We start from the raw sequence: 26637 nt of genomic DNA, 5'->3' as shown, positions 1-26637 counted from the left end.
TAATTACTTGGGACTGTCTCACAGGCAATGAAAACAGTTTTATGGAACTGGAGCTCTCTAGGTTTCACCATCACCACACAGTGTGCTACCTGCTTACAGCAGCGTGGTGCACTGTGCTTACCCCAACTTGTGCTGCATCACTGTAATCATCAATATGTTAAGGAAGTAACTTGCTCTGTCTCTGGCACAATCAGGAGAAATCCTTACATTTGAAACACTGCATGATACGGCTGCTGGACAAAGGGAGAATAGATATTCTAAAGCTATGCTTCATAAGAGTAGCTAAGCATAAAAAAGCAATTGAAGGGGTGAAAGACGAGGGTAAGTGTGTCCTCTAGGCCCTGATTTAAAAGCTGAATAAAGTGAAAGTTTGCATGAGATGTGTAGCAAAAACTCTTGAGTATCACCTTAAGTTACATTGAAGCTCAGACAATGATTCCTTCACTACAGAAGTAACAAGAACAAAAGCTGTGGATTTCTTTGTCCTTGGAAGGACATCTCCCATTGTTTTCCAAGGAACTGGACATAGCAGCACACAGCTTTATTTCACTTAGATGGAACCCAGGATAAAAGCCAGCTTCTCCTCTTCAGTCACAAGCTCCCTCAATCACCAAAGTGTTACCTTAAGGAGATTCGTAGTGTATAAAGGCATGACCTCCATTAAATATTTGATTTCTATTTACAAAAAAAATCCTTAAGCAGCTTTCTAGCCCCACATATCTCTGTTTCCTGTACAACAGGAGGATGTACCCATAACTGCAAACAAACATGACTGAGGAACTAGAGGGCATTTAATCCAGGACACAAAAAACACCTGTGACATCTCCCTCCCAACTAGTGTAATGGATGAAGTGAGTGAGAAGTTGTGGTCTTCCTTCCAGAGGCAGACCAGTGTGTTGACACATCCTACTCTCTAACTGCCTTAGGTCTGGACAGTTAAAACAGTTATGAAGTCATGATTTTGGCCATGGTATCTTTTATTCCCACTTAAGAAAAAGAAGAGGCTTGCTGTCCATCTTAGAAAAAGGAGGCAATTATACATCAAAAGAAAGGTGCTTCATGCTAGCCATACAGATTTGAGGGCTTTGTCCAAAAGCCCCAAAAACTTCTTAAAAGCGTTCATGGCTTATTCCAGCAGATATGCATCAGAGCTGCTGGGCAGAAGAGAGATAACCTCTTATGAAAATCCAATTGAAAAGAAAACTCCTTTAATGATCTGCAAGTTGCAGACCTGCAATTAAAAGCCATCTTATCCCAGCTCTGACAAGAAGCAGCCTAGGTGCAAGTACATAAATGAGAGCACTTCTCAATTACATATTTTCTGTTCTCTGGTGTCAGCTTTCTGTGATGAACAGAATCAGAATAAACATTTTACTGGTGTCCATTTAAACTTTGAAAGAAAGAGAGAGACAGATCGAGAAAGAAAGAGTATGTCCAGTTGTGAACACTGAACACTATCAGAGCCATCTCTAAAAATCACCAGGTTTTGACCCAAAAGCATCATCCTTCCCAAAACCCACTGCAAAGTTTAAAACAACCTCACTGCAGCACATCAATGTAACCAGCAATCTTCAGACAAATCTACTTCAGCTGACAACAATGACAGAATGAGGACGTAACTGAACTTGTGTTGTGGAGGCAGGAATTAATGTGTGGCCGAGTCAGGAATTTTATATAAAAATAGTTATTTTATTTTCCCAAAAACCTGCCACCAAAACTATATATACAAAGATTAATTTAGTTTAATTAGCCGATTCAGTCACATGAGAATTTTCTACAGGGATACCATCAATAATCTGACTACTTTGGAAGTCAGAAGTTGGAAAAGGCTTTAGCTATTAATTAATAGCAGGTTTCTTACTAATAAAGTTGAGGCAAAATAACTTACGATCAGGCTGGCTTCCTGGTGAGGTTTGTCTCTCTCGTTCTCCTGCAGAAGCTGTCGGAGAGTCGTTAAGAGGCATTCAGCTCTTAGAAAGGTGTCAATGGGGAAGCAATCCTTTGAAGCTTTCTGTATTCACCTTAGGCGAGTGAGGGGGGGGGAGTCTCAGGCAGACATGCACGTCCAGGCATGGACAAAATCCAAGACGGGAACCCCCAAAGGCGGGAAGCCCCCCAATTTATACCCTTGCTAGACAAAGGGCAGAGTTACTACTTCCTTAGGTGCGAAAGGGCACAGCCAATCCCGGCTCGATTCCAGCGCGGGCACTGCACAGGGCACTCCTCGTGCGGGCAGGACCCCTTTGCTCACCCCCTTCACACCTGCGGGGCAGGCGAGGGGGGGGGGGGACCAGGCGGCTTTCCCCCTCCCATTCAAGCCACGGAGAGAGAGGAATTTAGGGGTACACAGGACTTCCAGGACAACTTGCTCCCAGATTTTCTTTAAACAAACATTTCTGTATGTCTATATACCTAAAACAGGGCAGAACTGCCTTTACCTCTGATTTAAAACACACCCTGCCACAGTCCAGCTCCATGTGTACACATACAACTATCTATAACATCTTGCAATGCCCTCTATGCCACACTGATCTCTGTGACGTTACAAAGCCTGATCTATGGTGTCACATACCCCTGTGATGTCACTCAACCTGGTCTATGATGTCACAGAACCCTCTCTAGGATGTAAGAAAACCACCTCTATAATGTCATACAGCCTGCTCCATGATGTCACCCAACCTGCCTGTGGTGTCAGAGAAGCCCTATCTATGATGTCACACAATCCCATCAACAACATCACACTCATTCAGCTAGCTATCCTGGGTGCATACCTATCAACTTCTTGTGAAGAAAACTAAGCCTAACCTAACAAAACACAGGACAACCTATATCTGCAGCCCGGTTTACTTAGAAACATCTCTAACCAAACTCCAACCTCCAACTGACAGTTATTTCAGTCATTTCACAAGTATAGTCATAAATTACACCTAAGCAGAGAAGTTCCATTTACAACTGTCTCTGCATTTAGGAGGTGGCATAGTAAAGTACCAAAAATCCCTAGAATACTTAGTTACACCAAGTTTGTTTAAAAAAACGAAACCAGGTTTCCTAGGAAGAGAAATCAGACCCAGCCGAAGATCTCCAGCACCCTCTTCTGGCTCCAGGAGCCCACAGACACAGCTAGAAGCCTTTCAGCTCAAGTGGTTTCCACAGACCTGGTTTATTCACACCTAGGTGCAATCTAACTGGATGCCAGTGCCCTCATCAGCACTAAACAATATCTTACTGCTTTGAAAATATCAGGAAGAAATTTCATCTGCTGCAGTATTGTTCCTACGCGTCTCAGCATCCATTCTTGTGTTACTCGTTGGAAGCCACAGATCCTGGCCCATACCATCAATGTATCAGGATAATGTACAGACACAGGGAAAAGTGTCTTACAGGACACCAATGGGACAGCAGAGATAATTAACATGCAATATAGATTTGGAGCCAGGAGGGGATCAGTGTAGCCCAAAAGATGATAGGATGGAGGGGACTGTTGTCTGACACCATCTCTAGGACAGAAGATAACAACAACATTTCATTGTCCTTCAGAAACAGCACAGAAGAAAAAGTATAAGGATGTCCTTCTCAAAACTAACTGCATGTATGACTCAATCCAGCATCACTATCCAAAAGCACATGCTGTCCTCTTGAAGTCAAGTGAAAAGTAAGATACTGATAGGAAGCATCTAGAATGCAGAGGAGCCAAAAGTATCTCTAATACAGTAGGCAGCAGAAGATATGTGGGAAGAGTCAGAGAGAATCAGACATGGGAAAAAAACCTGTACAGAATCACCCTAATATAGATGGAGCAGTGTTGGGAACTGTCTGAAGGAGAAGGGGCATGAGCCCCTAGAAGCTTGTACAATCAAGCCTTTGACTGGAGGCCTGAGTATTGGAACTGCAGTATACATAAAGAAGCTGCAGTATATATCAATATATAACTGCAGTATATATAAAGAAACTCAAAGGAATTTGTCCTTGAGCCTTCTGTTAAACAGCTTCTGTGGGACTGTGTCCAGATTAGGAGGGAAATAGGGAGGAATATGCAAATTCTAATATCTATGTGCGATAAATGCTATAGCAGTAACTGCAAGTAGGGAAGATCATGCATATTCCAATATTTAGATGAACCAAACGCTAGTGAACAGTAGCATGTTGCATGCTGCGTGTGCTCACTTTACTCACCCTAACTTAAAAGTATATGCTTTGTAACTTGAAGCCTGATGTTCTCAATAAAGAACTGGATCACCTTGCAAGCTAACTCATATTGAGTCGTCTCTTGGCTTTCCCCACCCCACAGAGCAGCACAGTTCTTAGGAGAGGGGTGATGCTGCTGACTCGAAAACTGGGTAGAAAAGACCCAGTGAAGAATCTTGAGACACTTGGAAGAGTAACTTATTTTAGAGATGTTGCACAGTGAAGAACATTTCTGCAACATTTAAAGGCAGTTATGAGACCTCACAAATTGTGAAAGCTGGGGAGACACACAAGCTAGAAAGCAAATAATTAGGAAATGAAATTAAGAGTTAAATGATCAGAAGACACTATTTAAAAGCAAGAAAACAGAAAACAGACCACTGACTGGGAAGTTTGTTCTCTCAGCTGAGCAAAACTGTGCACAGTTCACTTCCTGCCACAATGGTATTTTGGGTCGTTGATGTCAACAGCTCTGAGGTTTGGGCCACACAACATAGAGCAGTTTCTTCGTTTTGCAAATCAGTTCTCTGTAACAATCAAGCTATTGCTATGGGGAAAAAACAGCTGCATGCTGAGAAAGTGTCCAACAAAGATGTATGGAGCATGAAGCCTAAACAGCAAGCATACTATTGGGTATCTTTCCAGTGATTTAAAAAAATGCATGCCAGTATAGACTCTGTATGTGGTGGTTTGGCCCTGGATGGGGGCCAAGTGCCCACCAAAGGTGCTCTATTTCTCCCCTTCTTAGATGGACGAGGAGAAGGAAAATTGTAATGAAAGGCCCGTGATAAGATAGAAACAATTTTAATAATGTGAAGCAAAAGCAAACAAAGATGTTATTCTCTACATCCTCTACCTCCCATAAGCAGACAGTATTTTGGTCACTTTCTGAGAAGCAGGGCCCCAGTACATGTAGCAGTTGCTCTACAGGACAGATGACATCAATAAACAAGCCCTCACTTCCTTCTTTCACTTAGCTTATGTGTCTGAGCTGGTATCATATGGTATAGACCACCGCTTTGGTCAGTTTGGGTCAGCTGCCCCAGATGTGTCCCTCTCCACATGATCTTGCCCATCCCTCTGCATGCTCTTGGGGCAGAGGAATGTTGGAAAAGTACAACCTGGGTACTCAGTTTAGCAGTAACCAAAATACTGACGTGCTATCAACACCCAGCTACATCACTGCAAAACACAGCACTAGAAAGGTGCACTGGGAAGAATAACTCCAGTTCAGCCAGACCCAATACTCTGTAAGACCTCACATTCCCATCAGATCTGCATGGGAGACAGCAATGGAAGCAGGCTTGGAAGGTATGAAGTTCAGTTACATATGGTCAGTAACAGCTGGTGTCCTGGAATCCTGTATATCCCTAAATTGCTTTCCCTCCATGGCTTGAAATGGGAGAGGAAAAGCCACCTGGTTCTCCCCACCCCCTCGCCTGCCTTGCAGGCATGAAGGGGGTGAGCAAAGGGGTCCTGCCCACACGAGGAGTGCCCTGTGCAGTGCCCGCGCTGGAATCAGGCTGGGATTGGCTGTGCCCTTTTGCGCCTAAGGAAGTGTTAACTTTACTCTATGTCTAGAGAGGGTATAAATATTGGGGGCTTCCCGCCTTTGGGGTTCCTGCCTTGGAGTTCGTTTCTGCCTGAGCATTCATGCCTGCCTGAGACTTCTCCCCTCCCCACCCCCCTCGCCTGGCCCTCTGCTCCAAAAGGATTGCTTCACCCATTGACACCTTTTGTAAGAGCTGAATACCTCTTAATGACTCTTCGGCAGCTTCTGAAAGAGAGCAAGAGGGACAGGTCGCAGAACAAAGTCAGCCCGATCGTGAGTTATTTTGGCTCAGCTTTATTATTAAGTGGGAAACGCTATAATTTAATAGCTAAAGCCTTTTCCAACTTCTGACTTCCAAAATAGTCAGATTATCGATGGCATCCCGGTAGATATTCTCAAGGCAACTGAATCTGGTAATTAAACTAAATGATTTCTGTATATCTAGTTTTGGGGGCAGGCTTTTGGGAAAAGAAAACAACTCTATTTTTGTAAAAATTCCTGCCTCGGCCACATTAATTCCCTGCCTGCGCAACAGCTGGTCAGTGCACTCTACTGACCAATGGTCAAAGGCGTGACTTAGTTTGTCTGAAGGTCATTCCATATACGCTGAATGTTAGGAGGAAGTTCTTCACAGAGAGAGTGATTTCCCATTGGAATGGGCTGCCCAGGGAGGTGGTGGAGGCACCGTCCCTGGGGGTCTTCAAGAAAAGCCTGGATGAGGCACTTAGTGCCATGGACTAGTTGACTGGCTAGGGCTGGGTGATAGGTTGGATTGGATGATCTTAGAGGTCTCTTCCAACCTGGTTGATTCTATGATTCTATGATTCTAGATGGCAGCATACTAAAGATAGTCCCCAGAAGTTGCTTACAAATCTCTGAGGAACCACAAACCTCGAGAGAACAGAAGAAAGTTTTCAGTACATAGCTACGCCTCACAGAAAGCCAGAGTCCCTTGAAAATTGCTGCCACTGCTGGTTTAGCAAATGCATTGCCATCTAGCCCTAGGGAATGCTGAAAAGAGATCCAGGGAATGACAGAAAACTTATTCAGCTTGCAACAAAGATCTCTGATGGCTATGAATAACAGCACAAGGTAGTGTGACCAGTTATCCAGCATGTTTGTTGTCCCAAGGAGTCAATAACTCTTAGTGCAAAGTAGTGACAATCCTCAATCACACCAAAAGTTCCTACATCTGAGTAGACTGCCTCAGCCACTGCCTAGCTGCAAACAGAAACCAGGGAGAAAACAAAAGTGTTCTTGACTAAACTCTACTTCCAGTTTCTAGCACACAGCAGTTTAAATGTATTTACTGAAGGACGGATATTATTTTAACCATAGAATATCAGGGGCTGGAAAGGACCTCCAAAGACCATCCACTCCAACCCCCCTGCCGGGGCAAGTCCTCCTATACCAGGTCACACAGGAACATGTCCAGGTGGGTTTTGAGTATCTCCAGAGAGGGAGACCCCACAACTCCTCTGGGCAGCCTGTTCCAGCATTCCGTCACCCTCACAGTGAAAAAAATTCCTCCTCATGTTTACATGAAACTTCCTATGCCTCAGCTTCCACTCATTACCCCTTGCCCTGTCATCAGGCGTTTTCCTGGAACTCACCCTTTACATATATATATATATATATAAACACTGATGAGGACACCTCTCAGGCTCCTCTTCTCCAAGCTTAAGAGCCTCAGCTCCCTCAGTCTCTACTTGTAATAGAGGTGTTCCATTCCCTTAATCATCTCTGTGGCTCTGTGCTGGACTCTCTCAAGCAGTTCTATGTCCCTCTTGAACTTGGGGGCTCATAACTGAACACAGTACTCCAGATGTGGCCTTACCAGGGCAGAGTAGAGGGGCAGGAGATGAGACCTTCACTTGACCCATTCTAATACACCCCAGAATAGCATTGGCCCTCCTGGCCACAAGAGCACATTGCTGGCTTATGGTCAACCTCCCATCAACTAGGAACCCCAGGTCCTTTTCCCCTTCACTGCCTTCCAATTGATCAATCCCCAAGCTATACTGACACCTGGAGTTGTTCTTCCCCAGACGCAAGACTCTACACTTGCCCTTGTTGAATTCCATTCAATTTCTCCCTGCCCAACCCTCCAGCCTGTCCAAGTCTCATTGAATGGTAGCACAGCCTTCTGGCAGCCACTCCACCTAGTTTGATGTCATCAGCAAACTTGCTGACAGCACACTCTGCACCCTCATCCAAATCACTGATTAATATATTTAACAGAACTGGTCCCAGTACTGACCCCTGTGAGACTCCACTAGCTACAGGCCTCAAACTAGACTGCATCCCACTGACCACAGCTCTCTGACTTCTTTCCTTCAATCAGGTCATATCTACCTCACTACCTGATCACCCAGACCACACTGCCTCAGTTCAGCCAGAAGGATGCTGTGGGAGACAGTGTCAAATGCTTTATTGAAAACAAGATAAACCACATCCACTACTCTACCATCATCTATCTACCTGGTTATGAACAAAGAACACTGGTTCTGAGGTCTCTGACACTACAGGCACAGACTTTTTTTTTTTTTTTTTTTTTTTTTTTTTTTTTTCCCCACAGAAAATTGCACAGAAGAACAAAAATCCATTTCATTCAAATTTGATAACATTTCTCAAAGACTGGAATGCAAGATGCAAAAATCTACTTTGTAATCTTGTTTTGGTACACTATGTGGCAATGGATAATTTTACTGTAATTAGCACTCTTTCAGGAATGATGAGTAGCCTCTCTTAATAGTTAAGAGAGCAAAAGGCCTTGTTCAAAACGGCTTCTAATCACTTCAGAAAGGGCAAAAGGAGACTTAGGTCCCTGCCAGACACAGGTGTCCACCATACCAGTAGCAGACACAAGAGGGCATATCCCACATCACCGATAGATCTGAAATCAGCCACTCATCTTCCCTACTGAAAACAGATGGAAAGGGGAACCAGGAAGAGAGGGTACTCTGACACTTAAGAAAGGGTAAAGGGGAGAAATGGCAGAGACTGCAATTCGTGCAGCTGCCAGTGATTACTGTCACTGAGTGCTCTTTCAGCCAAGTACTGAAAAATTCCACAGCACAGAAGAACATCCAAAGTTTTCTAGAACTTACAAAGGAAATAGTCATCATGCACCAAATTCTTAAGACTCTAATGCAGACTTTCTTTGCTGGTGTTTAATCTGCTCAAGCAGAATAATGAGAAAGGATACATCCTGGTAACAGAACACAGTTTATGTTCAACAAAATAGAATGCTAATTGCATTGCTACAAGTGAATTAGATTTCATTCTGGTTTACATCCAAGCACTGAGTAAAAGGCAGGGGGTCAGTGCAGAATTATGCTTTCATATATTTTAGGGAACGAAAATGAATTTAAAATCAAGTTGGAAAAGACCTCCAAGATCATCAAGTCCAACCTACCATCCAACATTACCTAATCAAATAAACCATGACACCAAGTGCCACATTCAGTCTCATTTTAAACGCCTCCAGGGACAGTGACTCCACCACCTCCCTGGGCAGCCCATTCCAATGGCAAATCACTCTTTCTGCAAAGAACTTCCTAACATCCAGTCTAAACCCACCCTGACACAGCTTGAGATTATGTCTCTTGTTCTGTCACTGGTTGCCTGGGAGAAGAGACCAACCCTCACCTCATGACAACCTCCCTTCAAGTAGTTGTGGGTAGTAGTAGGGGCCCCCTGAGCCTCCTCTTCTCCAGGCTGAACACCCCCAGCTGCCTCAGCCCTCTCCTCACAGGGCTGTGCTCCAGCCCCCTCAGCAGCCTTGTTGCCCTTCTCTGGACACGTTCAAGCACCTCAACATCTTTCTTAAACTGAGGGACCCAGAACTGGGTACAGTACTCAAGGTGTGGCCTAACCAGTGCTGAGTACAGAGGCAGAATGACTTGCTGGCCACATGATTCCTGATACAGACCAGGATACCATTGGCCTTCTTGGCCACCTAGGCACATTGCTGGCTCATGTTCAGTCTCCTGTCAACCAGCACCCCCAGGTCTCTCTCTGCCTGGCTGCTCTCCAGACACTCTGTCCCCAGCTTGCAGCGCTGCATGGGGTTGTTGTGGCCAAAGTACAGAACCCAGCACTTGGACTTGCTAAAACTCATGGCACTGGACTGTGCCCATCTATCCAACCTGCCCAGGTCCCTCTGCAGAGCCCTCCTGCTGACCAATAGGTCGACACATGCTCCTGACTTAGTGTCATCTGCAAGCTTACTAATGGTGGACTCAATTCCCTCATCCAGATCATCAATAAAAACAGTAAACAGCATTGGGCATGGCACTGATCCCTGGGGGATGTCACTATTGACTGGCCACCACGTGGATGTGGCTCCATTCACCACTACTCTCTGAGCCTAGCCCTCCAGCCAGTCATGACCCAGCATGGAGTGCTCCTGTTCAAGCTACCAGCTTTGCCAGGAGTCTGCTACAGCAGATGGTGTCAAGGGCTTTGCTGAAGTCCAGGTAGACTACATCCACAGCATTTCCCACACCCACCAGGCATGTTGTAAAAGGAGGTCAGGTTGGTCAGGCAAGACCTGCCTCTCCTAAATCCATGCTGTCTGGGTCTGATCCCTTGGCCATCCTGCAGGTGCTGTGCAACTGCACTCAAGCTGATTTGTTCCATAATCTTGCCTGCCACTGAGGTCAGGCTGACAGGCCTGTAATTTAACAGGTCTTCCTTCCAGCCCTTCTTGTGCATGGGCATCACAAACAAAATTGTTTTTCAAGCCACTGTCTTGGTTCTAGTTTAAATTTCTCAAGATACTCAAAATATATATATAGCTAACAGAAGCAATACAAGTATAGGATGCCTTCCCCTCTCCCCTCTTTTGGAAAGAAAGGAATTAGACGTAGAGAGGAAAAGGTAAAACACACTCAAATAAATAGTCTCACTCAGGTTTGGAAGTTAAAATAAATAAATAAATAACTAAATAAAAAAACTTCTAACGATAAACAGAAGGTATGCAAGGTAGGGGAGTTACAAAGACCTATAGGGAAAAGAGAGGGAAAAAAGAAAAAAAAAAAAAAAAAGAAGATACAAAATATATACATCCAAATTGATGGCAATGGATGGAGGCACAGAGTCAGCATCTGTTTTGTCCACCACGTGGTAAAACAAAAAGCAGTAGCAATAAGGAGAGGAGAGGAGAGGAGAGGAGAGGAGAGGAGAGGAGAGGAGAGGAGAGGAGAGGAGAGGAGAGGAGAGGAGAGGAGAGGAGAGGAGAGGAGAGGAGAGGAGAGGAGAGGAGAGGAGAGGAGAGGAGAGGAGAGGAGAGGAGAGGAGAGGAGAGGAGAGGAGAGGAGAGGAGAGGAGAGGAGAGGAGAGGAGAGGAGAGGAGAGGAGAGGAGAGGAGAGGAGAGGAGAGGAGAGGAGAGGAGAGGAGAGGAGAGGAGAGGAGAGGAGAGGAGAGGAGAGGAGAGGAGAGGAGAGGAGAGGAGAGGAGAGGAGAGGAGAGGAGAGGAGAGGAGAGGAGAGGAGAGGAGAGGAGAGGAGAGGAGAGGAGAGGAGAGGAGAGGAGAGGAGAGGAGAGGAGAGGAGAGGAGAGGAGAGGAGAGGAGAGGAGAGGAGAGGAGAGGAGAGGAGAGGAGAGGAGAGGAGAGGAGAGGAGAGGAGAGGAGAGGAGAGGAGAGGAGAGGAGAGGAGAGGAGAGGAGAGGAGAGGAGAGGAGAGGAGAGGAGAGGAGAGGAGAGGAGAGGAGAGGAGAGGAGAGGAGAGGAGAGGAGAGGAGAGGAGAGGAGAGGAGAGGAGAGGAGAGGAGAGGAGAGGAGAGGAGAGGAGAGGAGAGGAGAGGAGAGGAGAGGAGAGGAGAGGAGAGGAGAGGAGAGGAGAGGAGAGGAGAGGAGAGGAGAGGAGAGGAGAGGAGAGGAGAGGAGAGGAGAGGAGAGGAGAGAAAAGAAAAGAAAAGAAAAGAAAAGAAAAGAAAAGAAAAGAAAAGAAAAGAAAAGAAAAGAAAAGAAAAGAAAAGAAAAGAAAAGAAAAGAAAAGAAAAGAAAAGAAAAGAAAAAGAAAAGGGCAAGAAAGCAGAGAAAGCACGAGGCTGCCCTTCTGGAGAAGCACCGGGACCAGCTCTGGCACCCAGACCGGCGGCGAGGTTGTCCTTGACCCTTCTCTTGCCATTAAATAGAAACATTTTTTTATTCTCCTTAACAGCAGTGGCAGCCTCAGTTCTAAATGGGCTTTTGCCTCTCTAACTTTTTTCCTACAACACCTAGCAACATCCCTGATCTCTTCCTGGGATACCTCCTCTTTTTTCCAAATTCCTTTAACAGCTCCTTGCCCATCCAGCCTGGCTGCCTCCCTTGTTGGCTCATCTGCCAGCACAATGGCACAGCTGCTCCTGCACCTTCAGGAGTTCTTTCTTGAAGCAGGTCCAACCTTTCTGGACCCCTTTGTTTCTAAGGGCTCTTTCCCAAGGAACTTTCTGAATTAGTTCCTTAAATAGGCCAAAGTCTGCCCTTCGGAAGTCCAGTGTGGAGGTTCTGTTGATCCCCTCCTGGTTTCTCCATATATTGAAAACTCTCTAATTTCATGGTCACTGGAGCCCAGGTATCCTCTAACCACCACATCCCCTACCAGCCCCTCTCTATTTGTGAGCAGCAGGTCAAGCAGGGCTGCACCCCTGGTTGGCTCACGTAACAGCTGGGATAAGAAGTTTTTCTCTACACACTCTAGAAACCTTCTAGACTGCCTCTTCTCTGCAGTGTTTAAGTCCCAGCAGATGTCTGGTAGGTTAAAGTCACCCACAAGAACAAGGGCAGGTGATCTTGAGGCAGCCTCCAGTTTAAAGAGTGATAAATCAACCTCTTCTTCCTGGTTGGGTGGTCTATAACAGACTCCACCCAGGATATCAGTCTTGTTGGCCTTCCCCTTAATTCTCACCCATAAAGACTCTACTTGATCATCCTTGCTTTCTACTCCCATGACATCCAGAGCATCCCTAATATACAGAGCCACTTCTCCACCTCTTCTCCCTTGCCTGTCTCTCCTGAGGAGTCTGTAGCCATTGATTACAGCACTCCAATCACGCGACTCATCCCACCACGTTTCAGTGATGGCAACAATATCATAGTTTTCCTCCAGCATCAAGGCTTCCAGCTCCTCTTGTTTGTGACCCATACTGTGTGCATTAGGGTACATGCACTTCACCTGGGCTGCTGCTTTTACCCATATCTCTGGTCTACCATCCTCAGTTTCCTTTGGTTTGTCTCTAGTGCTGTCATGTTTAACCCCCTCCCCCTTCCACTCTACACAAGCCCAGCCAGCTCACGTGTCAGGGTCCTTCTTCCCCTCTGAGTCAGTTGTACCCCATCTGTTGCTTGCAGACCTGTGGCCATATGAAGTTCTCCAAGACCAAAGAATCCAAAGTTATGTTGGAGGCACCAACCTCTGAGCCACTTGTTCATCAAATACATTTTCCTGTTCCTCTCTGCATTCCAGCCTGTGACTAAGGGTAAAGATGAAAACACTACCTGTGCTCCTGCTCCCTCAACTGCTTTTCCCAGTGCCTTGAAGTCCCTTTTGATAGCTTTTAGCCCTCTGTTATCAACCTCATAATTTCCTGCCTGTATAACTAACAAGGGATAGTAATCACTACAGTAGGCAGCCTCCTGGTAACATCCCTGACCCGGGCCCCAGGGAGGCAGCAGAGCTCCCTGTGGAAGGGGTCTGGCCGGCATATGGAGCCCTCTGCTCCCTTCAGAAGGGAATCACCAATAACAATTACCCTCCTCTTTTTCTTTAGAGTACTTGCTCTGATGTGGTTTTGGTTCCCTCCTACAAAGTCCTTCAGTTTAAAGCCCACCTCACCACATTGGGCAGCTTGCTGCCAAAGATTCTCCTGCCTGTTTTAAACAGGTGGATCTCTTGGTTGTAGTTCTTATAGAAGGCTCCATTATCTAAAAGCCAAAACCCTTGCAGTGACAGTAACTACCTAGCCAGAAGCTGATCTGCATTGTGTCTCCTTCTGCCTGACCCCAACCTTTGAACTGGTAATGCAGAAGAAAATATGATTTAGGCACCAGGATTCTTCACTTTCTCCCCCAGGGCCTTATAGCCTCACTTGATTCTGCTAAGTTTGGTCTTATGGTGTTGTTCATGACAATATGAAAGTGGAATAATGGAGAGTAGTCCACACTTTTGACAAGTTGAGGCATCCTCACTGCAACACCACAGATCTTAACTATAGGTAGTAGGCATAACTCACATACTCCCTGCCAGGTTGGCAGATAGGCCTTTCAGTGTCTTCCAGCAGGGAGTGTCCCACTACAAGCACACATCCTTTCTTTCTGCAGTATCTGCCATGCGTGGTTGGTTTGTTTGCACCTTGTGGGACTCGCATCTGTGTGTCTACTGGAATTAAAATTTCAAACTTGTTTATAATTGAGATGCTGGAGGGTAGAGACTTTGTATGATATCTACATTTGTGGGACATCAGGGTCCAAAGATGCATCCACTCCAAGAATATTGGATCCATAAAGCTTTCAGGTTAGTTCTAGAAATTTGGATCTGTACCATAAGAATCTTTTGCCATTAATAACAATGGCTACACTACAAATGGCTAAGTAACAGTTCTATGTGGAAGAAGAACTGTACAACAGCTCAGTTAAGGAAAAGAAGTTTAGTGCACTTTGCTCATTTTAGCCAATATGCTCCATTACCCTTTTTGCATACAAAATGGACCCAAGTGTTTCCACTGTAAGAAATTACTTGGCAAGCAAAACGCTATGTCAAACTGCTCTTTTTTTTTCCCCTTATAGATTTGGGCATGGAGACAGAAACTTCAGGAGACATTACACAGTTCTTTGCTTTTATTATTAAATGTGGAAGTCTTGAGTTGTTACATTGCCACACTGCTAGCCAGAAATGCTTCAGTGAGAAGAAAACATATGCTGGGTCAACCCAAGACCTCCTACAACATTGTTTACAAAGAACACACCCACTATGACATTGCTTGGTTTCTTTAGGGAAAACTCCCATCATTCTCCTCCAGTGGGTATGTTAATACACATAGGAAAAATTTATTTGGACCACACATCCCCATATTTTGTGAAATCAAAGTGGTCCACTACAGACATTGTGGAAGTGTTTATATATAATCATCATCTGACGTGTCGCTGCTGCTCGTCTCAGAATCCTCATTCTCAAGGGCAGGTTTGAAAGTGCTGTTTTTCCAGGAGCTAAATTTAAAATCACCGAGGGAGCTATTTTTCAAAACACTATTTTTCCGAAGGCCACCATTTTGTTTTAACTGAAATGAGAAAACAGAACGTATTTAGGGAAAGAAAAAACTAAACAACAATCTGTTACATTTCAGCATTCTTTATATTTTCATCTCTGGAGAATGTTGCATCCACAGCACTACCTTTTAATAAATACAGACAAAGGAAAACTCTGAGCTTTCACTTCTGGGCCAGACACCTGCACCCAAGCAAACATTTGTCACCAGGCTAAGCTCCTGCTGCACTGACTGCAAGCTTACACTGTTCTCATCCACTTCCTCACATGTCTTGCACCAGTAATTCCTCCTTCCTCACAGTCCTTCCTGCAGTGCAGACCCTTTTCCACAGTGCTGGAAATGTCTGTACTAAAAAAGTCCAGAGGAGAATTAACAAGGAGGAATGGGTATCGCAATCTGTCTACCTGATGCATCTGGAAAGTCAAGACCACTGAAGAGGAAGTCAAAACACAATTCTACAATAAGGAAGGAAGCTGGACAGTAACCCAAGCATTTTACAGTTTAATATTCCATGTTCTCTAACAAATATGTGTGTGGCTACACTTGAAGAAAATATCAAATATTCATAATTAACACTGCAAAAGATTTTCCCTTCCAACTTCTCATGGACACCATCAGGTATATTTTTTATGTGTATGTAGATATATATATATATATATATACACATATATAGACACACTCCTAATATTTAAAAATCAATTTAAAAATCAATTTAAAAATCAATATTTAAAAATCAAGTCTAGATTGCTTTTTTAGACTTAGTATGACTCACCTAACAACGGATTTTGGAGAACCAAGGAAACTGCACAAAAACTTTGAAAGAAAATTCCCTTTCCTTAGGCTAAGTTGAGGAGCTGTAAAGCCTGTGCAATTCTACTACTAGCAATGCTGAAACTACTCATCACTCCCTTACACTTCTCTTGATGTTTTGAGAACAGGCTTTATCTACAAGAACCACTGGACTTTTTTTTTTTTTTAAGAAATCATTATTCCAAAAGCACAGTACCAAAATAGTACTGAAACAGCAAAATCTATAATCTCCAAAATTACTGCAAATCTTCCTGAAAGAGAAGCGTTCATGGCAGCAAATTACAAGCTCATAATGAACATTAGCATAAATGTTACCTTTTCCAAAACGACTTCGAACTCTCTCACCTCTTCCTCTGTTAGTGGAGCAAATGCTTCATCATTTTCACAGTCTTCCTGCCAACCCATCTCCCTTAATAACCTTTAAATTCAAAAGAATACTTTAAGGAATTTGCTGCAAGCAAGCTACTGCATTTGCTAAGCAAAGCAAGCTAAGAACTTTATAGTATCATGCACAATAAAAACAAATACTTGCAGAGCTCTTGTTAATGTAAAATGTAGGGCAATGGCTAATTCACTTTTAAGTAACATTGAAGTTAGCCAGATCACTGTTTCTTTAAAGCAATATAGGTTTTCAGAACAGTGTGAGCTACCAAAAAATATTTCAACTTCAGGCCAGCAAAGTTGACACCAACAGGACAGGTGAATGTTGGAAACCCAGGATATAGCAAAACTTTTACTACATATGCACAAGTATACTGTGAGTTAGGGCAATGTTTCAAGCCCAATTTACCAAGAAAGGTTTATATGACTATCAGTCTACACACATGCAGAGGTCACAGCTGAAGGGCTGGGGCAATATGGAGACACAGCCTCTAAAGGAAAACACAAAGAAAAATCATAGAATGGTTTAGGTTGGAAGGGACCTCAAAGATCATCCAGTTCCAAACCCCTGTCATAGGCAGGTACGCCTCCCACTAGAACACATCACTCAAGGCCTCATCCAACCTAGTCTTGAACACCTCGAGGGGAGGAGCATCCACAACCTCCCTGGGCAACCTGTGCCAGTGTCTCACCGCACTGACTGTAAAGAATCCTTTCCTAACATCTAGTTTGAATCTCCCCTTTGCCAGTTTAAACCCATTACTCCTCCTCCTGTCATTACAAAACCTTGTAAACAGTCCCTCCCCAGCCTTCCCACTGTCCCCCTTCAGATACTGGAAGGTCTCCTCGAAGCCTTTTCTTCTCTAAGCTGAAGAGCCCAAATGCTCATAGCCTGTCCTCATAGCAGAGGTGCTCCAGCCCTCTGATCTTCTTCATGGCCCTCCTCTGGACACACTCCAACAGTTCCATGTCCTTATGTTGGGGGCTCCAGAACTGCACACAGTACTCTGGGTGGGGTCTGATGAGAGCAGAGTAGAGGGGGAGAATCCCCTCCCTTGCCCTGCTGGCCATGCTTCTCTTGATGCAGCCCAGCACACAGTTGCTGTCTGGGCTGCATGTGCACACTCCTGGCTCCTGTTGAGCTTTTCATCAACCCAGACCCCCAGGTCCTTTTCCTCAGGGCTGCTTCTCAGCCATTCCCCACCCAGCCTGTATCTGTGCTTGCGACTGGGCTGACTCAGGTGCAGGACCTTACACTTGGCCACATTCAGTGTCATGAGGTTGGCCTGGGTCCACCTCTCCAGCCTGTCCAGGTCCCTCTGGATGGCATCCCTGCCCTCTAGCAAGTTAACTGTGCCACACAGCTTGGTGTCATCTGCAAACTTGCTGAGGGTGCCCTCGATTCCTCTGTCCATATCACTGACAAAGATGTTACATGACACTAGTCCCAGCACTGACCTCTGAGGGACACCACTTGTCACTGGACTCCAGGTGGACATTGTGCCATTGATCACCACTCTCTGCATGTCACCATCCAGCCAATTGCTTATCCATTGAGTGCTCCACACAGCAAGTCCCTGTTTTTCCAATTTGGTAATGAGGATGTCATGTGGGACAGAGTCAAATGCCTTACTCAGGTACAGGTAGATGATGTCAGTTGCTCTTCCCTTGTCCACTGTTGCTCTGACTTCAACATAGAAAGTCACTAAATTTGTCAGGCCTGATTTGCCCTTGGTGAAGCCATTGCTGGTTACCACCAATTACTTCTGCTTTGTTTTCCTCTGTCTTAGCTGAGCCTTCAGGGGGATCTGCTCCATGATCTTGCCAGGCACAGAGGTGAGACGTGTTGGTCTGAAGAATGGCTTGGTGAGCTCATCTGCCAGCTCTCTCATCACTCTAGGATGGATCTCATCTGGTCCCATAGACTTGTGAGGATCCAAGAGACTCAAAAGATCCCTAACTGCTTCCTTTTGGATCACAGGGGGGCTATTCTGCCCATCCAGGCAAATCATCTTCCCTGTCATCTCCACTTTCAGCATATTAAGACATCCTGTTCCTGTGCCTTCACGATTTCTTTCTTGAAGTAGATCCAACCTTCCTGGACTCCTTTGTTTTTAAAGGCTTTTCTCCAAGGTACCTTCTGAGTTAGTTCCTTGAATAACCTGAAGTCTGCCCCATGGAAGTCCAGTGTGGACGTTCTGTTAATGCCACTCATAGTTTCACTGCATATTTAAAACTTTATTATTTCATGGTCACTGCTCCCCACACAGCCTCCAACCACCACATCTCCAACCAGCCCTTCTCTATTTGTAAACAGCAGGTCAAGCAGAGCCTCACCCCTGGTAGGTTCACACACCAGCTGTGACAAGAAGCTATCCTACATACACTATAAGAACCTTTTACACTGCCTCCTCTCTGCTGTATTATGTTCCACAGGTTAAAGTCACCTGCAAGAACAAGGTCTGGCAATCTTGAGACATCCTCCATATGCTTATAGAATAATAATATATCCACCTCCTCTCCTGCTTGGGTGGCCTGTAACAGATTTCAACCAGTACATCAGTCTCATTGGTCTTCCCTCTGATTCTTACTCACAGGCACTCAATCTGGTCGTCATTAGTCTCAAGCTCCATGGAGTCAAGAGCTTCCCTAATATACAGGGCAACTTCTCCACTCCTCCTCCCTTTCCTGAAAAGCCTGTATCTGTTTGCTGCAGTGCTCCAGTCATGCAATTCATTCCACCAAATTTCTGTGATGGCACCTAACGTCACAGCTTTTCTGATGCACCAAAGCTTCAAGCTCATCTTGTTTGTTACCCTAACTGCATGCATTAGTGTACATGCACTTCAGATGAGTTGCTGATTTCACCCCTGACATTGGTTCAGTGCCAGGCAAGGTGATGGAACAGGTCATCTTGAGTGCCATCACAAAGCACCTACAGGATGGCCAAGGGATCAGGCCCAGCCAGCAGGGGTTTAGGAAGGGCAGGTCCTGTCTCACCAACCTGATCTCCTTTTATGATCAGGTTACCTGCCTGGTGAATGTGGGGAAGGCTGTGGATGTGGTCTACCTGGACTTCAGCAAAGCCTTTGACACTGTCTGCCACAAGAAGCTCCTGGCCAAGCTGGCAGCTCATGGTTTGGACAGATTCACTCTGTGCTGGATCAAGAACTGGCTGGAAGGCCAGGCCCAGAGAGTGGCGGTGAATGGTGCCACATCCAGGTGGCAGCTGTCACTAGTGGTGTTCCCCAAGGATCAGTGCTGGGCTCAGTCCTGTTCAACATCTTTATTGATGATCTGGACAAGGGGATTGAGTCCAGCATCAGTAAGTTTGCAGATGACACCAAGCTAGGAGCAGGTGTTGATCTGTTGGGAGGGTAGGAGAGCCCTGCAGAGGGACCTGGACAGGCTGGATAGGTGGGCAGAGGCCAACGGGATGACATTTAACAAGGCCAAGTGCAGGGTTCTGCACTTTGGCCACAACAACCCCAAGCAGCACTAGAGGCTGGGGACAGAGTGGCTGGAAAGCAGCCAAGAGGAGAGGGACCTGGGGGTACTGATGGATAGTAGGCTGAAGATGAGCCAGGAGTGTGCCCAGGTGGCAAACACAGCCAATGGCATCCTGGCCTGTATCAGGAACAATGAAGCCAGTAGGACAAGGGAGGTTATTCTGCCCCTGTACTCAACACTGGTCAGGACACACCTTGAGTCCTGTGTCCAGTTCTGGGCCCCTCAACTCAAGAGAGATGTTGAGGTGCTGGAACGTGTCCAGAGAAGGGCAACAAAGCTGGTGAGGGGCCTGGAACACAAACCCTATGAGGAGAGGCTGAGGGAGCTGGGGGTGTTTAGCCTGGAGAAGAGGAGGCTCAGGGCTGACCTCATTGCTGTCTACAACTACCTGAAGGGAGGATGTAGCCAGGTAGGGGTTGGTCTCTTCTCCCAGGCAACCAGCAACAGAACAAGGGGACACAGTCTCAAGTTGTGCCGGGGAAAGTCTAGGCTGGATGTTAGGAGGAAGTTCTTGCCACAGAGAGAGTGATTGGCATTGGAATGGGCTGCCCAGGAAGGTGGTGGAGTCACTGTCCCTGGAGGTGTTGAAGAAAAGCCTGGATGAGGCACTTAGTGCCATGGTCTAGCTGACTGGCTAGGGCTGGGTGCTAGGTTGGACTGGATGATCTTGGAGGTCTCTTCCAACCTGGCTAATTCTATGATTCTCTCTGGAGAACCTAGTTTCATCCCCTTCCCCTCTCAAACCTTGTTTAAGGCCATCTCAGTGAGGGCTGCCAGCCAATGGGCTAGAATTCTTTTGCCCTTTTTAGATAGTTGGAGCCTGAGTCCAGTAGGCCAAGTGCAGTAAAGCTTGTCCCATGGTCAAAGAACCCAAAATTCTGCTGCTGGCACCAGTCCTTAAGCTATTTATTCATAATGTGGATGCTCCTGTAGCTTTTAGTATTCATTGCTGCCACATAGGGAACTAAACAGAACACCACCTATGCTACCCCATCAATCAATTGACCCAGAGCCTTGAATTCCCTTTTAATTACCCTGGTGTCCTTATCAACTTCATCACTGCCTGCCTGGACAACCAGCAGCAGGTAATAGTCAGAGGGCTGAATTAGCTCAGGTAGCCTCCTTGTGATGTCCCATACCCAGGCACCAGGGAGACAACAGACCTGCTTGTGAGATGGTCCAGATACTATACATGGCCTCCTGCTCCCTTCAGAGGGGAGTCACCCAGTACTATTACCCTTCTTTTCTTTTTAATACCAGAGGTTGTGATTCATCCGACAGATGAAGTGACACTGAGAAACTCTGTAGTTACATTATTCTCTTTAGTCACATGCAATCAACTCTTTGGATCTAGGGCCTTATATCTGTTCTGAAGCAGCACCTGTCAAGGTGGAGGGAGATGAGATGGAACTTTATTACCTCCCCTAGAAGAGACCATTTTCCACTTTTCCTCAACTACTAGATCAAATCTTTCAGCCTAATGAGAAGAAAGGGGCCCCGCTCGCTCCTTATGAGCGCCTCTCAGAGCAGGAAGGGCGTAACTCCACCAATCTATTTCACTTTCACTTTCCTGAATGCTCCTTAGTGTTTCTACCTATTCCTTAAGATCAGCCACCATATAAAGCAGACCATTCACCTGCCTGCAGTGCATGTTTTTTACACTATCTGCTGGCACTACCAGCAAGCTCCAACATTCCGTGCATTCAGTGGTCTGGACAGCTGCATCCCTGCAGCCTGGAACACAGGATCTTCACTTTCTTCTGTGGGAACTCTGTCTGGATTCCCACCTCCATTTTGGCTGGGATCAGGAGCACAGTCTTCTGCTGGGTGGAGACCATTACAACTAGATACAACCTTGTCTTTTTTTTTTAATTTGTTTTTGTAGGGTGTTTTTTCAGTTGGCTTTTTGTTGTTGTTGGGGTTTTCGTTGCTCACAGCATTCCCAAGACAAGGCTAGCTGTCTCTTCAAATGGCTGCCACAGGCACTGCTCTGAGGCTTTTAAAACTGCCGCGGCAGCCTGGAAACAGCCCCTAGCTGACTCACTCTTGTGATCAGTGCTTGAGAGCAGTATCCCTGGCCCCCCTTCTCTTGTCTCTCTCCAGCCCCCTCATCAGCTAAAGCCCACCTGCTAACCTAAAACTAAAGCCAATGTAAAGCTCTCTCAGCTACTGCTCTGCAGGGCCACAGCCTCTGTTGTTGTCTCCTTAAATGGCATGCTCATACTCATGAGTAATAGGCCATTAAAGTTTCCACTGTAGGTACTACAAACGGGAAAATCTTCCAGTCCAATGCACAATCTTTACCTAACAAAATAATAAAACCCACCAGCTCATCACTGCAATTTTGTAGTTACTTGAAACAGTAAAGATCTGACAGAGCTCATGACAAGCTCACCTCCAGATTGATGCTACTGGGAAATCATAGCTTTCTCACTTTTGTGGTTGCTTTAGAAATACTAGAATTCTTCAGTTCTTTTTTGAAGCTACTTTCTCCCTTCACAGTGCACTGCCTTGCGGTACCACTGACAGCATCAACAATACAGAAATAATTATTTTAATAATGAGGAAAAGCTCACTGGAATATTGCATAATACTGTGGCATTTGAAAAATTATTGCACTATTAGCAGCTACACACACTGTGCCTCCTAGACACGCAGACCAAAATCAGAGGGATGAAGTGTCACTATACAAGTTGCTTTATTTCTCTATAGGGAAATAACATCAAGTTTTTAATAAATAAAGTTTAAGTCGGTTTATGAATCTAGCACAAACCAAATATATTTCATATTAAATTCCTACATGTCTAAAAGTTAAACTTAGCAGTACTTATTAAACATGCACTTTCACTTTTCAGGCTCTGAGATTTCTGTGCTATGAATTTATGACATTCTCACGCACTATGAAGGAACATTACATTATATAAAGTACATACCTAAGCTCTGCCTCAAGGGAGCTTGAAAGAACACCTGTCTGGGGGAAAGTTGATGATTGAATAACCTGTTGGGATGTAACTGAAGCATTGCCATTATCCTGCAGAACTTCATTTTCCAAGTTTCGGTTTATATCTCTGTCACCACAAGGACTGTTGCTGTTACACAAATTAAAGGGCTTCTTTTCCTGTTAAAAATAATCATACATTATCAAGTCTAAAAGCAAATTCAGTTCACAAGTAAATGTCCACAAGAGCTGTGATTTAGTGATTCTGTTTAGTTTAAATTAAAATGGAGACACTCTATGCTGCTTCAAAGGTAACTCTGTTCATAGTTCCAGAGTTTGTAGTATCTGCTCAATAGGCTTGTGCCGAACAGTATCTTGTTATCCTGTGAATCGATCCATGGAAAAACTTTGTTCCCAGACCATTTCCTTTCTAGTTAGAGAGTTTAGATAGCAAGCAGTTCTCTATTTTTTATCTAGTCATAGAAGCAGTAATTCAATTTACACATCTTGGAAATCCTGTATTTCCTGCCTAGAACACATCAGGTTACCAAGTGTGACACCCATCTACAGTAACGGCAAAATGGAAAATCCAGGGAACTGCAGGGCAGTTAGCCTGATCTCAGTGCTGGGGAAGGTCATGGAGCTTGAGTGCCATCACACAGCACATACAGGAGAACCAGGTGATCAGGCCCAGTCAGCAGAGGCTAACAACAGGCAGGTCCTGCTTGAAAAGCCTGATCTCCTTCCATGACAATGCAAGCAAAAGGCTGTGGATGATATACACCCAAACTCTAGTAAAGCCTTTGACTGTTCCCACAGCATTCTTAGACAGAAGCTGTCTGCTCATGGCTTGGATGAGTGTACTTTTCACTGAGTAAAAAAACTCCATCTGGATGGCAAGGCCCAAAATTGCAGTGGTGAATGGAGTTAAATCCAGTTCACAACTGGTCACAAGCAGTATTCCTCAGAGCTCATGACTGGATCCATTTCATTTTTATTCAATATCTTTGTCAATGATCTGGGCAAGCAGATCCTTGGTACATTTGCCAAAAAATCCAACTGGATAGGAGTATTGATCTGACTGAGGGTAGGAAAGCTATACAGAGGAATCTGGACAGGGTGGATTTATTGGCCAAGGTCAGTTGTATGACTTTTTTACTCTCACTACAAAAAAGACACTGAGGTGCTGGAGCATGTGCAAAGAAGGGCAACAAAACTGGTAAAGTATCTGGTCTTAGGGGGAGCAGCTGAGGAAACTGAGGTTGTTTAGCCTGGAGAAAAAACAGCTGAGGGGAGACCTTATCACTCTCTACAACTACATGAAAACAGGTTGTAGGGAGGTGGAAGTCAGTCTCTTCTCCCTGATAACACGTATGAAGATGAGAGCAAACAGCCTCAAGTTGTGCCAGGAGAGGTTTAGGTTGGGTATCAGGAAAGGCTTCTCAACAGAAAAGGTTTTAAAGTACTGTAACATGTCACCCAGGGAAGTAGTGCAATCACCATCCCTGGAGATATTTAAAAAAACATAAATGTGGCACTTAAAGACATGGGTTGGACTAGATGACCTCTAAAGGTCCCTTCCAACCCTAGCCATTCTATGATTCCATGATTTAGTGGTAAAGTGGCAGTATTAGGTTAGATTGGACTCAATGACCTTAAAGACCTTTTTCAACCTAAATGATTCTGTGACTAGGTTAGTGCACTCACTTCAGTGTACTCATTTTATTGTTGCTCAAGACATAGGTGCGCCAAAGGCATGTGTGAGAACACATACTGCAGAAAGAAAAAAAAAACAAAACTCTAAGAAACATTAAAGTACCCAGAACGCTTTTATAACTTAATCCAAATATAATTCCTTTCTTTCGTGTAGAGATCCAAGACCATGACCTAACAGCTGCTCACAGCAAAACAATCAGCAGTTTATGGTCCACTCGAAAGTTACTAGTGCTGGATCTACAATACCTATGAAAAAAAAATTACCTTCTCTTGCCCAGCATCATTCTCATTATCATGTTTTTCTTCCACTCTAACTTGTTTCAATGTTTTCAAAAATTCATTCTTCTTATCAGTTCGCATTCTTGTCAATTTTCTTAAACGAGGCTGACCAAGTTTGCCAATGGCAGATGAAGAATTTGACCAATTACACTAAGGCAGGAAGTCAGAAAAAGAAAAAATATTATTTCTATTAATTTAAGAAACTTTGAATGAAAGACAAAAACCTCTCTGACCACTGCTTTTGGTTTGAGCCTAACTGGAATATTTTAATGAGAGAAATTAGATCACTGGATGTGAAAATGAAATTATGTCTTTATTACCCACTGGATTGCTGATAGAAAAACTCAAAATACAAAGTCTCTCAGTCTGTGTCTGCTGCTTGCTGTGTTTACTGTCTGTGTCTGAATCTAATCATCCTTCTTCTAATTTCTTTATCTGCTTTGGCATTTGACACACCCTACCACCTCTCCACCCCCCAACACCCCCCCCCCCCCCCCCGACTTTCTCTGTAAAAAAGATGTATTGCGTAAGTTTTCTGAAATAAGGAAGGGATGTACAGGGAGAAAGGAGTTAGTTCGGAGCACTCCTGGGTGGTTCTGCTGTTCAGGGTGTGCCCTGAATTTCTGTATTACTTTCTAACTTGTATATTATTGTAAATATCTGTATAGACTGTATATATGCTTGTAAATCTGTGCTGTAAATATATAGCTTCATCATATTCCAGCCATCAGAGCTAGTCTGGAGAATTCAAAGTAGGGGGAGGGCAACTCCTGAATCACTACATGCTTATTTGGTGCCCAATGCGGGGCACAAACCCACAACCCTGAGATTAAGAGTCTTGTATTCTATCAACTGAGTTGCAGTAAGCAGGCATATTAGAAAGGACAGGAAAAAGAATTCATAAACTTTGCAGACTTCTGAGGAGCTGCAGCTTAGCAACTGAGAGGTAATGGCAGTTAGCCAAGATCACAAAACAGATACACAGTTACATTCTCCAAAAAACACCTGTGTCACTCCTGCGGCAGAAGACAAGGAGGCATTGGCCATTACTAGTAGTGCAGATTCTGCCGAGGCACAGGCACTTCCTCCTGCAGGTTCTGGGACAGCTGCCAAAGTCTTAACTGTTCACAATAACCTGGCTGATAGCAAAAAAACTAGTCCAGCTGTTGTGTAGATCTCTGTTATTTCTAACTTTGATCCTAGTTCGAATCCCCAGGCAGTAGCACAGACCCAACTATTCAAATCCACAAGCTTCCAGTGTCATGCATACCCACAGTCAGAAGAAAGAAGGTATTTGTATCTCAGTATACTTAATTCTTACATGTAAACCCAGAGATACAGGTTTATGATACTTATGGTTAATGAAACATGGACCTTCTGGAGCATGCCTCATCACAAGCAGTTTTTAAGTTTAAACATATCAGGTTAATACTTCTTGATGTACCCTTTTTACCCCAAATCAAACCTACAACACAAATTGTGCAGTATTTAAAGGCCAGTGACGTGCCTGTCATATTTCTCACATATTAACTTCCAAAAAATACAACTCTGCATAAAACTTACTTATCCTGTAAGCTAACCAAATCAAATATTTTATAGATTTGATAAAAATTACAGACACTGCTTTACCTCTTTCACTGAATTCTGTGCCTTGGCAGTTGATTTGAAAGGACCGAAGTTGTCAACACCATATGCAGACTTATGAGGAAATGGTATCCCAGATTTATTTTCTTTTGCTTGGAGTTTCCACTGTTTGGGCTAAACAGTATTTTATACAGAAATTTTGCTATATTAGGACTATTCTCAGGAATCTTCAAGAAAATGATTAAGCAAAAGCAAATCAGAACTACAGCCATAAAGTCAGTGCAAACACTTGTTTTCTAATGGGAAACAGACTCTTTATAAGCAATTCATTTGCTCAAAAATACTGATTTTGATATATGGATTACAATTTCAAAACCACTGAAACTCCTATTTGAGGTGTTAGAATCTTCAACAGCTGAAAGTATT

At 44.5% G+C, this 26637-nt stretch overlaps 1 protein-coding gene across 8 annotated transcripts in view; it reads right to left on the bottom strand.

Annotated features, from left to right (window-relative positions):
• Window positions 1-14547: 14547 nt before the first annotated feature.
• The window catches only part of GPBP1 (GC-rich promoter binding protein 1), a 70224-nt gene continuing 58134 nt past the window's right edge, over window positions 14548-26637 (bottom strand). For 7 of the 8 annotated variants that reach the window (XM_064140759.1, XM_064140758.1, XM_064140756.1 and 4 more), the window contains 5 exons: window positions 26257-26385; window positions 24613-24777; window positions 22628-22812; window positions 16119-16221; window positions 14548-15005 (listed from right to left, as the gene is read on the bottom strand). In XM_064140759.1, the coding sequence (XP_063996829.1) occupies window positions 14844-15005; window positions 16119-16221; window positions 22628-22812; window positions 24613-24777; window positions 26257-26385 (744 nt within the window). In that variant the 3' untranslated portion in view covers window positions 14548-14843. The remainder of the gene's footprint in view (window positions 15006-16118; window positions 16222-22627; window positions 22813-24612; window positions 24778-26256; window positions 26386-26637) is intronic. The other variant, XM_064140760.1, reaches the window with a different exon arrangement.

This window comes from Pogoniulus pusillus, chromosome Z, assembly GCF_015220805.1.
Source record: "Pogoniulus pusillus isolate bPogPus1 chromosome Z, bPogPus1.pri, whole genome shotgun sequence".
NCBI classification, from domain to species: domain Eukaryota; kingdom Metazoa; phylum Chordata; class Aves; order Piciformes; family Lybiidae; genus Pogoniulus; species Pogoniulus pusillus.
Note: the sequence above shows the minus strand (reverse complement) of the source record. Positions and strands in the feature narration are given on the sequence as shown.